The following is a 14,839-nucleotide window of genomic DNA, read 5'->3' on the forward strand; positions in this document are numbered from 1 at the left end:
AAATACTTAATTCCTTTTTTATATTTGAATAATATTTCAATGTATGAGTATACCACATTTTGTTTATTCATTCATAAATTGATATACATTTGGATTGTTTCCATTTTGGGGCTGTTATGAAGTGTGATGCTATGAACATTTGTGTACAGGTTTTTGTGTGGATGCATGTTTTCAGTTCTGTTGGATACATACCTAGGAGTGGAATTGCTCAGTCATATGGTAACTCTTTTTACCTTTGAGGAACTGCCAAACTGCTTTCTAGGGTGCCTGTACCATTTTACATTCCTTCCAGCACTGTTTGAGGATTCCTATATCTTTACATCCTTACCAACATATGTTTTGTCAGTCTTTTTGATTCTAGCCATCCTGGTAGCTGTGAAGTAATATCTCATTGTGGTTTTGATTTGCATTTTTGCAATGACTAATGATGTTGAACATCTTTTCATGTGCTTATTGGCCAATTGTGTATCGTCTTTGGGGAAATGTCTGTGTAAATCCTTTGCCCATTTTAAAATTGGGTTGTCTTTTTATTGTTGAGTTGAAAGACTTTCTTATGTATTCTGGGTATTTACCAGATACTTACCTTATGTACTGTTTGTGAATAGCCTTATCAAATATATAATTTGCAAATATTTTCTCCCATTCTGTGGGTTATCTTTTTGCCTTTTTGATAATGTCCTTTGATGATCAAAATTTTTTTCATTTGTATGGAGGCAGATTTATCTTGTTTTTTCCCCCCACTTTGATTGCTTATTGGCTAATACAAGATCAAAAGATTTGCACTTATGTTTTCTTCTAAGACTTTTATAGTTTTAGCTCTTATATTTAGGTGTTGATCCATTTTGAATTAAATTTTATACATGGTATGAGAAGGAGGTCTAATTTAACTCCTTTGCATCCAGATGTTTCAGCATCATTTGTTGAAAAGATATTCTTTTCTCATTAAATTGTCTTGGCACTCATGTTGAAAATCAGTTGACCATAATCTAAGGATACATTTTTGGACTCTTAATTCTATTATTATATTGCTCTGTGTCTATCCTTATGCCAGTATGACAGTCTTGATTCATGTAGCTTTGAAGGAAGTTTTGAAATCGGGAAGTGTGCATCCTCCACTTTCTTCTTCTGTTTCAAAACTGTTTCGACTATTCTGGGTCCTTTCCAGCTCTTTATGAGTATTAGGGTCAGCTTGTCAATTTCTGAAGAAAGCCAGATGGCATTTTGATCGGAATTGTATTGATTGATATATAAAAACCTCCTAATTGCTTTAGGAGGATGATAAGGAACCAGTTTTTTATCTGTCTTGAAAAGTAGTAGATAAAATGACATGTTATTCATGTGTGAATCATACCAATAGGTAACCAAATAGTAAGTGAAGAGACTTACTCTTTTTATACATATATCGTTTAATAAATAAAAAGGAATAATAGAATTAGATTGTCATCACTTTGCAAACCATCATTGAATGAATTGATTCAGGCATTGAGTATCAAGAGCTCCTAACATCACAAAAAGATACAACCAGACATTATGTGCTTCTTGATAGAAGAACATAGTACCATCTATAGTCTTGCCAAAGGATTGAACATGAGACTGACCAAGCTGTTACATTCAGCTGCCAATTTGCAGGAAGTACAGAAGCCAAGGGAGCACACTGAATGGTCCCATGAGTATGAAGTGATTATACTGGGGACCCTACAGATTAAATGCCTTGAGTTTCTCAGTAATTATAAGGAATAAAAAGGGATCAAGGGGCAACATACATTAAAGATACATAAAAGACATAAAATTTTTAGTGATTTCTTTCTTTATTTTTCAGAATGAACCATTTCTTGTTTTAAATCTTTTCATAACCCCCCAAATTACATATGGACATTCATGGATATGCTTCACACGCACATATTGCATGTGCATATAATGTTAATACATACGTACACATATATAAATACACTATTGCTTTGTTTTAAAATGTTCAAGTTGTGTGTGTTAGCTTTGAAACATGCTTTCCTCATTCAGTAATTGTGTCTTTATCTTTTTCTGTTAGAATAAGTAGCTTTTTACCCAATTTAACTTCCACATAACATTTCCTAGGATGACTGTACCATAATTTTTTAAAAAAATCTATTGATAGGCAGCTTGTTTCCAGTTTTTCTTTATTCCAGACTATACTATAGGGAATATCCTTCCACATGTATCTCTCCTTAAAATACATACTAAGTTGTGGAGTATCCTTAAAGCTTGAAAACATGGTATCAAGTTTCCTTCCTTATAGTGTATCTACTACTAAGGTATAGGAATACTTAAATTTTGCTTTCACTCAATTGAGCATATAACCTGTTAAGTTTTGTAAGTATGTCTATGTTAACTTCAGCCTTACTCAGGATAAAGTTAGTGAATTCTTTTCATTGGTTTTGAAAATAATTGAAGTCTACATGTAAAAACAGCTTTCTTATATCATGTTAAATAAACTAACTGATGTTGATGTGGGCTTGATTTTTATTTTCCATGTAATTGTACCATTTCACAGAAGGATGTTGTTTAAAAAGTGATGCTGGAAGTTGTGTAATAACTTTCAGCAAATTCATAGCTAAGTTTTTTAAAATGTATTTTACAATGTACATGTTTGTCTATATACAACAAATATTTATGCTCCTCACTAATGCTATATCTTCTAAGATTAATTCCTAGAGGTGGAATTACTGAAGGAATAGAAACATTTTCAGGACTTCTGAAACATTTCGCCAGACTGCCCACCAGAAAAAGACCTCTGCCAGGAATGTGATGATTTATGCCCATTTCTCTGAATGTTGGCACTATAATTCTTACTTACTAAAAAAGTTGAGCATGTTTTTCCTATAAGTTTATTGACCCATTTGTATGCCTTTTGTGAGTATCCCTTTATTAATGTTTGCTGACTCTTTTTTTCAATGATTTCTAAAAGCCAGCTTATAGTGGCTAATAATCCTGTTTATTGTTAGAAACACTTGTTTTCTATTGTACCTTTTTTGTGTCTTTTCTTTATATGTGTGTTTAATTTGGGGGCGGTGTAGTATCTAAGTTTGTTTTGTTTTTGTATATGTGCATACACATTCCCAGCCTGATTTGAGAAACATGCACTTTTATTTTCTCCCCGTTCCTATAGTTAGGATTTCCTTTACTTTCGTGTATGGTGTGAGGTAGATTTGGTTTTCTACGTGCGTGCGCATAAAAGAGAGAGAGAAAGGAACAAGTATTCTTTTATAGGTAAAAGAAAAATACTGTTATCTAGTAATTAATTTTCAGTTAGAATTTGAAAAGGCTGACTTTTTTTTTTTTGTACAAGTTAATTGAATAAGAAGACCAGACTTAATTAGCTGAACAGCTTTGGCTTTTTATGTTGACTTCACTTAAACAGCTGTATCTTTAGAGACACAGTGTTCAGCTAACATTGGGTAAAAAATGGACAAATCAGTATTCAGGTTTCTTTTTCACCTAGCTTTGAAGTCTTATTTGTATTTATTTTTTTATTGTGGTAAAAATACACATAACATAAAATTTACCACCTTAACCATTTTTGAGTTTACAGTTCAGTGGTATTAAATACATCCACATTGTTGAGCAGCCATTACCACCATCCATCCCCATAACGTTTAGTATAGTAAAACTGAAATTCTGTGCCTATTGAACAGTAACTCACAATTCTCTCCTCCCACCAGCCCATGACAGCCACCATTCTACTTTCTGTCTTTATGATTTTGACTACTCTAAGTACCTCATGTAAGTGGAATCATACAGTATTTGTCTTTTTGAGACTGGTTTACTTCACTTAGCGTACTGTCTGCAAGGTTCATCCATGTTGTAACATATAGCAGAATTTCCTTCCTTAAAGGCTGAATAATATTCCATTTTGTGTGTGTGTGTGTATACACATATATATATATACACCTCATTTTGCTTATCTATCTATCCATTGATAGATACTTGGGTTTCTTCCATGTTTTACCTACTGTGAATAACGCTACTGTGAACACTGGTGTACAAATATTTCTTCAAGACCCTGCTTTCAGTTCTTTTGGGTATATGCCCAAAAGTGGAATTCTTGAATCATATGGTAACTGTATTTTCAATTTTTGAGGAACCACCATACTATTTTCCACAACGGCTGGACTATTTTACATTCCCTCCAATAGTGCACAAGTGTTCCAATTTCTCTACATCCTTACCAACACTTGTTTTCTGCTTTTTTTTTTAACCAGTCTTTCTTTTCTTTAATAATTTTTTTATTGAAGTTTAGTTGATTTACAACGTTGTGTTAATTACTGCTATACAACAAAGCGATTTAATTATAAATATATATGTATACTTCTTTTTGATTTATATTCTTTTCCATTATGGTTTATCATAGGATATTGAATATAGTTCTCTGTGTTGTACAGTAGGACCTTGGCTTTTTTTAATAGTAGCCATTCCAGTGGTTGTGAGGTGGTACCTCGAGTTTTGATTTGCATTTCTGTAATGATTAGTGATGTTGAGCATCTTTTCATGTGCTTACTGGCTATTTGTATATCTTCTTTGGAGTTCTTGCCCATTTTTGAATTGAGTTGTTTAGTTTTTTGTTGAATTTTAGGAATTTTCTGTATATTCTGGGTATTAATCCCTTATGAGATATGTGATTTGTAAATATTTTCTCCCATTCTGTGGGTTGCCTTTTTACTCTGTGATTAAAGTCATTTGATGCACAAAATTTTTCAGTTTTTATGAAGTCAAGTTTGTCTGTTCTTTCTTTTGTTACTTCTGCCTTTGGTGTCATATCCAAAAACTCATAGCCAAACTCAATGTCTTAAAGCTTTTCCTCTAAGAGTTTTATTGTTTTAGGTCTTACATTTAAGTCCTTGATCCACCTTGAGTTAATTTTTGTATATAGTATTAGGTAAGGGTCCAACTTCATTCTTTTATGTGTGGATATCCAGTTTTTGCAGCACGATTTGTTGTAAAGCTGTCTTTCCCTATTGAATGGTCTTGGCACCCTTGTAAAAAATAATTTGTGTACGTGAGGGTTTATTTCTGGACTCTCTGTTTCATTCCATTGGTCTGTATGTCTGTCTTTATGTGAGTACCAAACTGTTTTGATTACTGTAGCTTTGTAGTAAGTTTTGAAATGAGAAAGAGTGAGTCCTTCAGCTTTGTTCTTTTTTTTCATGGTGATTTTGACTATTTGAATCCCTTGAGATCCAAATGAATTTTAGGATGGGTTTTTCTATTTTGTAAAAAATGTCATTGGGATTTTGATAGGAATTGGATTAAATCTGTAAATTGCTTTAAGTAGTATTGACATCTTACCAATATTAAATCTTCAACCTATGAACATGGGATGTGTTTCCATTTATTTCTGTTGTTCTTAACTTTTTTTTTCCAGCAGGTCTTTTCATTGCACAAGTCTTTCACTCTAATTACTGCACAAGTCTTTGTAGTTTTCATTGCACAAGTCTTTCACCTTATTTTTTTTGATGCTGTTGTAAATTGAATTGTTTTTGTAATTTTCAGGTTGTGTATAAAATGCAACTGTTTGTGTATAGAAATGCAGCTGATTTTTGTGTGTCAACTTTTGTAGGATACAAAGCAGTATCATACTGCTTTGCTACATTCAGTAGTTCTAACAGCTTTTTTGCTGAGTCTTTATTGATATAAAACAGAGATAATATTACTTCTTCCTTTCTAAGCGGATGCCTTTTATTGTTTCTTCTTGCCTAATTGTTCTGGCTACGACTTCCGGTACCATGTTGAATAGAGGTGGTAAAACTGATCCAAATTAAACGCAGTTTACATCCAAGTTTTCCCCTGAAGTTGCAAGCCTTCAACAGACTCCAGAGTTCCAAAATTACATCAGACAGATTATGCCTCTGTAATTATTGTTTAGGTGGGCAACAGATTCCTGGTGTTTCCTACTCTGCCATCTTTCCAGAGTCTGACTTATTTTTAAAAATCAGATAAGTTTATTAAAATATTGGCATGACTTTAAAATGGAGAACCATTTCTCTCAGACTTTATGTATTAAACTGTAAAAGACATATTTCATATAGTTAAATATTATGATTTGGGTAGTTATGAAAATCATGATTTGGATTGAACTCATGTTGCTTTTCAGAGTTTCCTCATATTTAATACTTTGCTGTACATTACAGAAATACCGGTATCAGGATGAAGATACACCTCCTCAAGAGCACATTTCCCCACAAATCACTAATGAGGTGATAGGTCCGGAATTGGTTCATGTCTCAGAGAAGAACCTGTCAGAAATTGAAAATGTCCATGGATTTGTTTCTCACTCTCATATTTCACCAATAAAGGTAAGATAGTAACTTTATTTTGTTGCTATGAATTATTAATTACTTTTGTTACTATTGTAGCTCATGCTTAGAGAGAACTATTTTTTCATGTAGGATTTTCCCCCCTTGATAGTTCTGGTTTTGTAATTATAAGGAATTTCATCGTATTTGTTAGCATTCTAAAAACATTTTTTAAAATATATATTATAAATGAATTTTATTCAGTGATATGATCTTTAGGCCTAAGAGTTCTCATGAAGGAAATAACTATTATATTTCAAATACCCACATCAAAATATCTTTAAACGTTAAAAAAATATATTAGAAAAAGAGCATTAACAGTATCTTTGAAGTCCAGTGTGTGACTTTACCTGACCCCATCACCTTGTCTCTCCCCTCAGAAATAACCACAGTCCTGGTTTCACATATTTAGATTTCTAAACAATATATTGTTTCTTTTGCCTGTTTTGGTTTTTATATAATTGGCATTATACTGCATCTACTCTCAACTTGCAGTTTTTGATCAACATTATATGCCCGAGATTTATTATCTTCACTGCTCTAGAGTTTTCTATTTTATGAATATACTATAATTTACCTTACTTTTGATGGATGTTAAGTTATTTTCGAATTATTACTAGTATTAAAAATGCTGTTAAAATCATAGGTTATGTATACACATCTTTGTGGATAACACCAGATTATTTTCAAGTGATTCTATAATTTACATTTTCAGCAGCAGTATGTAACAGTTTTAATTGATGTATATTCTCATCAATATTTGGTATTGTTATTTTTGCCATTGTTTTGGGTTTGAATTAGTATCTTACTGTGATTTTAATGTGCATTTCACTATTTGATAATATTGATCGATCATTCAGGTTTCCTATTCTGTGACATACCCTCTCAAGATTTTGTTTCATTTTTGTAATGCATTGTTCTTTTTACTGATTTGTGCAAGTTCTTTATATATTCTGGACAATAATCCTTTGTTAGTTGTATGTATTGTGTATAAGGATCATTTCTTACTCGTAAACCTTGAAGTGGGTTTTGTAATTCTCTTTGAGGGATGATTACATATTACTGGTTAAAAATTGTAATGTATTATATAGTACCAGTCAGATTTCAGTTAATAGTTAGTTTTTCTAGGTATTTGCCCATTTCATACTTACTTTGAAATATTCTCAACATCCTATTATTTTGTTATATCTATAGCATATTTAGGTGTAGCCCCTTTTTCATTCCTAGTATTGTTTATTTGTGCCTTTTTTCCTCTTGATCCTTCTTGCCAAAGGATGATCAATTTCAAAGAACCATGTCTTTTAATAGAGAACAGACTGGTGGTTACCAAGGGGGAGGGGGTTGGAGGAGGGATGGAATGGGAGTTTGGGATTAGCAGATGTAAACTTTTATATATAGAATGGATAAACAACAAGGTCCTACTGTATAGCACAGAGAACTATATATCCTTTGGTAAACCATAATGGAAAAGAGTATTAAAAGTGTATATATATATATATATATATATATGTATATATATGTATAACTGAATCACTTTACTGTACAGCAGTATTTAACACAACATTGTAAATCAACTATACTTAAGTAAATAAGAAAAAAAAGGTCTAAAAAAATCTCCTGTGCCCCTCCCCCATGTGCTGTCACCTCCATCCCCTTTCATACACACATAAACATGAATATATACACGTTGATGTAATATGTAAATGTGTGGACAGCCTACATATCAATCAAAGATTGTGTTTGGCAGAGGCAATCTGATCTTACTTTGGGACGCTAAATGAGAGATACACATGGGGAAAAAAATCAGTTGTCTATTAGTGACAGAGACAGTTTTCATTTTATCTTTTCCCCTTTCTCCTCTTATCATTATTATTTTATTTTCTTCTGCTTTCTTTGAGTTTATTCCGTTTGGGTTTTTTCCCCTAGTTTCTCAAGTTGGTTACTTAACTGCATTATCAGCCTTTTCTAACGGTATTTGAATTTGTAAATTTTCCTTTAAATAGCACTTTAGCTGTAACCCACAGGTTTAATATGCAATGTTTATCATAATTCAAACTTTTTCTTTTACTTTCATTATGATTTTTTTCTTTGCCCCATGAGTTATTTAAAAGTATGTTTCTTAATTTTAAACATACAAGACATTTATTCCAACATGTCTTAATTTAGATTTCATTTTCTCATCTCATTTTTCCTTCTTCTTAGCTTGGAAGCTATTCTGTTTCTCTTCCTTTAATGGTTATCCTAGAATTTTTTTTTTAATTTTAATATACATATTTAGCTTACAAAAATTTAGACTCAATATATGTCTTTTACCCTGATTTTGAACAACATAAGAACCTTAGAACACTTGAATTCTAAGCACTCCCTGCTGCTTTATATGCTGTTCTTATCAGCCTATGCCTATTTTCTCTTGACTGAATTAATAAAGCCTGTTTCTTACTTTAGTCGAGAAACCTTCCCAGGTATGTATAATTCTTTTGTTTCTGATATTTTGAATTTTTGATGTTTATGATTGTCACAAATTATCCAAAGGCAATTTGTACACACCCAGCTCCTCAGTCTTTTGGTGGTTGTTTGGTAGTTCTGTGTGTATGCGATTCTGACACAGGCAGACATTTAAACAGACAGTGAGCCACATAACATATTGTGTATAGCCTCTTTAAATGTGATGAAGCCTCAACTTTTTTTTGTTGCATAAAATGCTCACTCTAGGCAAATAAAACAATATTCCACAGACCAAGATTTTGTTACCCAGAGTTTCCAGACATCTTCGGTATTGAACCTTAAGGTGCCATCTCTAAGGGTATAAGCTTCTTCAGAGTCTGTCTTTCCCTTATGCAAGGGTGGATTGTGTCTAATTTAGCCAATCCATATAACTGAAATACAATGGATTTCACCAGTGAAAGCCCACTTCATTCATTATGATAATTGGCAAACTTTTGGTGTTGATCAAAGATTAACATAACAAATATCTTATAGCAGCCATTTACTTTATAACTAAATGTTAGCTGATCAGTCTAGGAATGTTAATTCCTGATTAGGACAACTGACTGTCCATAGTAATGGTTCTCAGTTGTGGTGGGATATTGGAACCACCTAAAAAGGTTTTAAAATTTATATCTGAGTGCCATCTCAGAGATTGTGATTTAATTGGTCTGGGGTATAGTCTGGCTTTGGAGAGTTTTACAAGTTCTCCAGGTGTTTCTAGGGGATAGCCACTGTTGAGAAGTACTGCACTAGAACCTAGCTTAATTGAACCACCATACACATATTTCTTTACTGTCTGTCTTGAAGTATTTTAAAGTAAATTTCTGACATCTCTTTATTTAATCCTCACTCTGCAGTGAGACTTAAGTGTTTCTAGTTATTGAGTGAGAAAGCATTATTACTTTTTTAAGATTCTCACTTGCTTCCTTAATTTGACTCTTTTTCCCTTGATTTCCTTACCATAAGAGAATTAAGTGAATTTTGCCTGATTCTTTTGGTATCTGCTTTAAAAATGCTCTTGTCCTTTGCATACAGTTAATTATTACATGTTAAAGGATTATGTCTCCCATAGCATTTCCCCCCCACCAGGGCTTTTTAAAGACAAATTTGACGGAGGCTTATTTAAAAGAGTATGTTATTGAGATTAAAATATTCTTTTACTAACAGTTATAAAACACATCTTTTTCACATTTTATCTTTTCTGCAATTGATATACATCTTATAGTTGCTGGTGTTATACTATTGCCTTAGTGCAGTGGCAGTTTGAGTATTTGTATGCAAATCTTTGACAAATTTGGTTAAGATCAAGAAAGTACTAGCCTCAAAGCATCTTAGTGTACTGTGGTAATAATTCAGCTGGTCTCATTGAAAAGCAGCTGGATCTATCCATCCTTACATGCCATTCTCTTGCTCCTTTTCATTTTGTCTTCTTTTATTAGATATTAACAGCATCAATCTCTGAAACAGTTATAAATATAAGTTTCTGATGCAAATTGGTAGAGCAGTTGGGTATCATCATCGTATTCCCCCTTTGGCTTGCTGGCTCTCTGATTTATATCTGGGTACTGAACAGATAAGGATTTTCATTTCCAGTAGAAGAAATTATCTAATTTCTCCTTCATCTGTTTCTAAATCATACTTTACATCTTACTTTTTTAAATGTGAGTTTTTTCCTATTATAAACTTGTTTTACACATTTTCCCATGTTAAATTTTTTAAAACCTTGATATGTAAGTTTTTACATAGTATATTGGTACCTTAACTTGCTGAACACTTCTGGTCTTCGCTATTTGTTATTTCCATTTTTACTAAGTTTTGTAAAGAAGGCTGCAGTGAATCATCTTGGGCCGTAAAAAGTATGTTTGGTTGTTTTCTTAGGATGGATTTCCAGAAGTCAAATTACTGGGTCAGAAATCTTGATAGGCTGGACTTTTGACAAACTATATTCTGATACAATTGTAATTTAAGAATTATTAAAGCTGCCCCATTTGGGGTATTTCTTCCTGCTTCTCCTATCTCATGCATAGATTAAAATTTGAGGAGTGAGCATAGGATTGGGGTAGTGTAATAGCAAAATGGTTAGGATTACTTTAACTTCCTGTTAGAGAACCAAATTTTTAAAAAATAACTTTGTTTTGACATAAGGCAAGTTTTAATGTTTTTAAAATTTTTTCAAATAACTGCAAATGTTTTAGGAAGCTCAACAATGGAATATATTTTATTTAAAATATAAATAAGATTACCAGATTAGCAGTCTTTTTTTAGAAACAAAAAAGCTAATATAAGGAGCTTTTCCACTTTTATAGTATTATGGTTTGGAATGAAGCAAGTAACTGTTGTACTATACATAGAACCCAGTATATGAATTATTATTTTTGTAATTTGAAAAATTATCTTTGAATAGTAGCAGTTTGCTGAGTGGAATGTAAATTAGGCACTGCTTCGTTCTTCACAGTTCTTGTAAAAGCTAATAGAAAAATAAGATTAATAGATGATTGCTTTAAAAATCAACAGAATATTAGTTTTGTTTATCAGATAACATGCATTTAGCATTTATTAAACATCTATGTTAGTAAGTTTGTTAGACTTCAGTGACTGGTATTTTTTATGGAGAGATAGTTATAACACGGTATGATGTAACATGAAAAAATAAAGAGAAATTAAATTTTTGAAGTATTGTAAAAAACAAAGTTGATATTTGGACAAGGTGTTGAAGGATGTATACAATATGCTAATTCAGAGGAGAAGGCAGTTACTGGAGAAAATAAGTACAGTAGGAGGCTGATAGTCTGAGGAGACTGTAAAAATGCAGGAAAGTTCATTATATTGTAGTTGATGTTTAGGATGGTTGTTAGGAAATGAGGACAAGGTGTGAAGGACCTTGATCCTGAGCTGATGAGTGGGCTTATGAAGGGTTCGCCACCATGAAACATGCTGTGAAATAATCTGTCAGGGTCTTGTAGTGCTAGTGCTGATTCTCATTACTGAAGTAATGAATGAAATAAGATAGTGATTGAAAGTTACTTTATTCAGGCCTTAGCATAAAACATAAAAGTAACTATGATTTGGACTTCCCTGGCGTCCAGTGGGTTAAGACTCCATGCTTCCACTACGGGGGGCACGGGTTTGATCCCTGGTCAGGGATCTAAGATCCTGTATGCCACGTGGCACAGCCAAAAAAAATAATAATAAAGTTTTTTCAAAAAGTAATTATGATTTAGGACTCGAAAAGGGAAAGTTTCTTGCCAGTGCTAGACAGTTTCAAGAAAGAAATCGGTGATATAATGGTGAAAAACCATAATGTGGAAGAAAAGGACACAGTGGGTAAATTCTTGTGGTATATGAAAATATTTAAAAGTAAGCTTCAATTCTAAACAGTTCTAAATATAGTAGTATGGTACTAATAAGAACAGTGTCAAGATTCCTAAAACTGAAAATGATCTAAGAATTAGGAAAAATGGTCAGAACAGTAAATTGAACAAGTAAACAAACAAAACCTCAGCCTTTTTCAAAATAGATTTAAATCTAGATGAAGTGACAAGGGTGACATGGCTTAGTGTGGAATGTTGCAATGGTCATTGAATAAAAGAGTTCATATTTTGCTTTTGTCTTCAATGATGGAAAATTATGTTTAAACTAATATGTGCAAAGTAAATGTAGTTACAAGGGGCTTGAAACTGAAGACAGAACAGGGTATGTGAACAGGTAATTATTTTAAATAAGTGAATCTTCTAGCCTGGACACATTTCATCCAGTAGTACTGAGAATACTATCAAATGAAATCACCAGCAGCAATTGGTAGTTTTTCAAATATTGTGAGAAATGGAGGTAGCAGAAGAATGGATATAAGCAAACATATGCCTGTTGAACTAAATGCTACAGGAAGAGAATCTTTCCTATTTTGAGTGCATACTGAGTGCTTTGTTGAAGTCAACTTTGTTTTTACAGCTCTGGAATATATTAAAATACTTTTGAATTTTATCTTTTTGGATGACCCTGGAGTACTAAGTGGAGCACACAGTTTGCATACAATTTGACCACTAGATGGCGCTCATACAGAAGCTATTTGTATATATATGATCAGTTTTTTCTAGATAAATAACAAATCTATGTTATCAATCTTCTTAGTCTTGTCTTAACTTAGTATAGCTGCATGTTTTGAAATTTAATAGGCCATATTATAAAAATAAAAAGGTAAGGAAAATGCTTGTTGCATTTACAGTATGTTGGCTTTGTGGTTACTTAGTAATTTTTTTCCTAATATTTTAGAGTTTCAATATTGTTTTTCCTCTCATCCTTCAACCTTTTAAAATTTTTCACTAAAATTACTTAATCATTGCTTTTGTTACTATACCTGAAGACTTCTGAGTTTATTTGCAAGTTTGGAAAAGGGTACAAATAATTGAGGGCCTATCCTATATAAATTTTTGAACTGTCTTTACTTCCATTTAATGTTATAAAATAAACATTTCTAACAGTCATACATTTTTCATAATCATATTTAAAGTATGTAATCACTAAATGGATGTACTTAGTTTACTCACGCTTTCTCTTACTGTTTAGAGTTCTGCTATAGATATTATTACCATTCTGTGAAAAAGAAAAACTACAGAAAAAAGAATGTTAGGTGCAGAGTATTGCTCAGTGGTAGAGTATTTGCAGAAAAAAAATGTCCATTCTTTGTATATCATATTAAAATCTTAATAGTGTTCTTTTTGGTGATTTAAATGTTGTGTAGTAGTTTTTAAAATTCACTATTTTAAATAGACTTTCCAGGTTCTATAATGAATTTAAATTTTGGTTTAATGGAATAGAGTTTATATTTCAGATATGTGACATGGGTATGGTTATTCTAAAGCAGAGATCGGTGAGGAGTTGGTTGCCTCTGCTTCCCAATCAAATCATATGAAACCAATTGTGATTTAGGTACATATATGGTTTTGTATGTGTGTATTGACTGTTGCGCAATTGATGAGATGATCCTAGATTTCCGTAGCTCAGGTAATGGGACATTTTCATAAAAAAGCCTTTCTCAAAACTCAAAGTTGTTTTCTTGATGTCAGTGGATTTGAATAGGAAATTTATATATTGAGAAGTATTTCTTCTCTGTACTCGGGATATATGGGATGGAACATTCATCAACTTTCGATTGTTCCCAAGCTCTTTGGCTCTCTAGCATAAGAAATCATTGTATACGAATGACTTACTCTTCCATCTGTGTTGGTACTGTTTGCAACTTGAGTAGGATATTTGCATTCAACATTCATTTTCAGTATTCTTATCCACGACTTCCCTGGTGGTCCAGTGGTTAAGAATCTGCCTTCCAGTGCAGGGGACGTGGATTTGATCCCTGGTTGGGGAACTAAGGTCCCACATGCCACAGGGCGACTAAGCCTGTGCACCACAACTACTGAACCCGCACCCTCTGGAGCCCTCATGTGCTGGAGCCTGCATGCCACAACTAGAGAGAAGCCTGCACGCTGCAACAAAGACCCAGTGCAGCCAAAATTTTAAAAATAAAAATATCCTCATCCTTACAAATCCAGAGTAACAGAATCTATATAAATTCTAAGGTTCCCCCTCCCACCCTGGCTTTCCATCATATACAGATCAAGACACATATTTGGGGGCCAAACCAATTATTAGAGCATTTGTATAAACCACACTAATCAGTTCTTTATTAAGTACCTGGTCCATAGTAAAATTTATTTTTAGGAGGTTTTATTTTTTTTTCCTTTAGAGAGGATTCTTAGTTCTCTGTCTACCCTTAGTGTTTTCCTCTAGTCCCCTACCCCCAAATAGATAAGATCAATCTGTGTCGGGCCGTAAAACTGCCAGCTACTGTCTGCACAGTTCTTGGGAAGAAGCAAACTTTGCTATAATCTGTCACAAAACATCTTACTTCCAGAAGTCCCACATGACTCTCAGCCCTTCTTGGGCATGTGTTTGTATCTTAGAGACGGAATCATAGAGACAGTGTTCGCATCTTTTCTTGCCAAATCAGGATTTGCAGTAGTCCTAGAGGT

At 32.9% G+C, this 14,839-nt stretch overlaps 1 protein-coding gene across 9 annotated transcripts in view; it reads left to right on the forward strand.

The window, feature by feature from the left end:
* DLG1 (discs large MAGUK scaffold protein 1) overlaps positions 1–14,839 on the forward strand; it is a 295,020-nt gene that overhangs the window by 102,726 nt on the left and 177,455 nt on the right. For all 9 annotated transcript variants that reach the window (XM_081235927.1, XM_081235926.1, XM_081235924.1 and 6 more), the window contains one exon: positions 6,162–6,326. In XM_081235927.1, coding sequence (XP_081092053.1) covers positions 6,162–6,326 — 165 coding nt within the window. The remainder of the gene's footprint in view (positions 1–6,161; positions 6,327–14,839) is intronic.

This window comes from Mesoplodon bidens (genome assembly GCF_964165515.1).
Source record: "Mesoplodon bidens genome assembly, chromosome: 5".
Classification (NCBI taxonomy): domain Eukaryota; kingdom Metazoa; phylum Chordata; class Mammalia; order Artiodactyla; family Ziphiidae; genus Mesoplodon; species Mesoplodon bidens.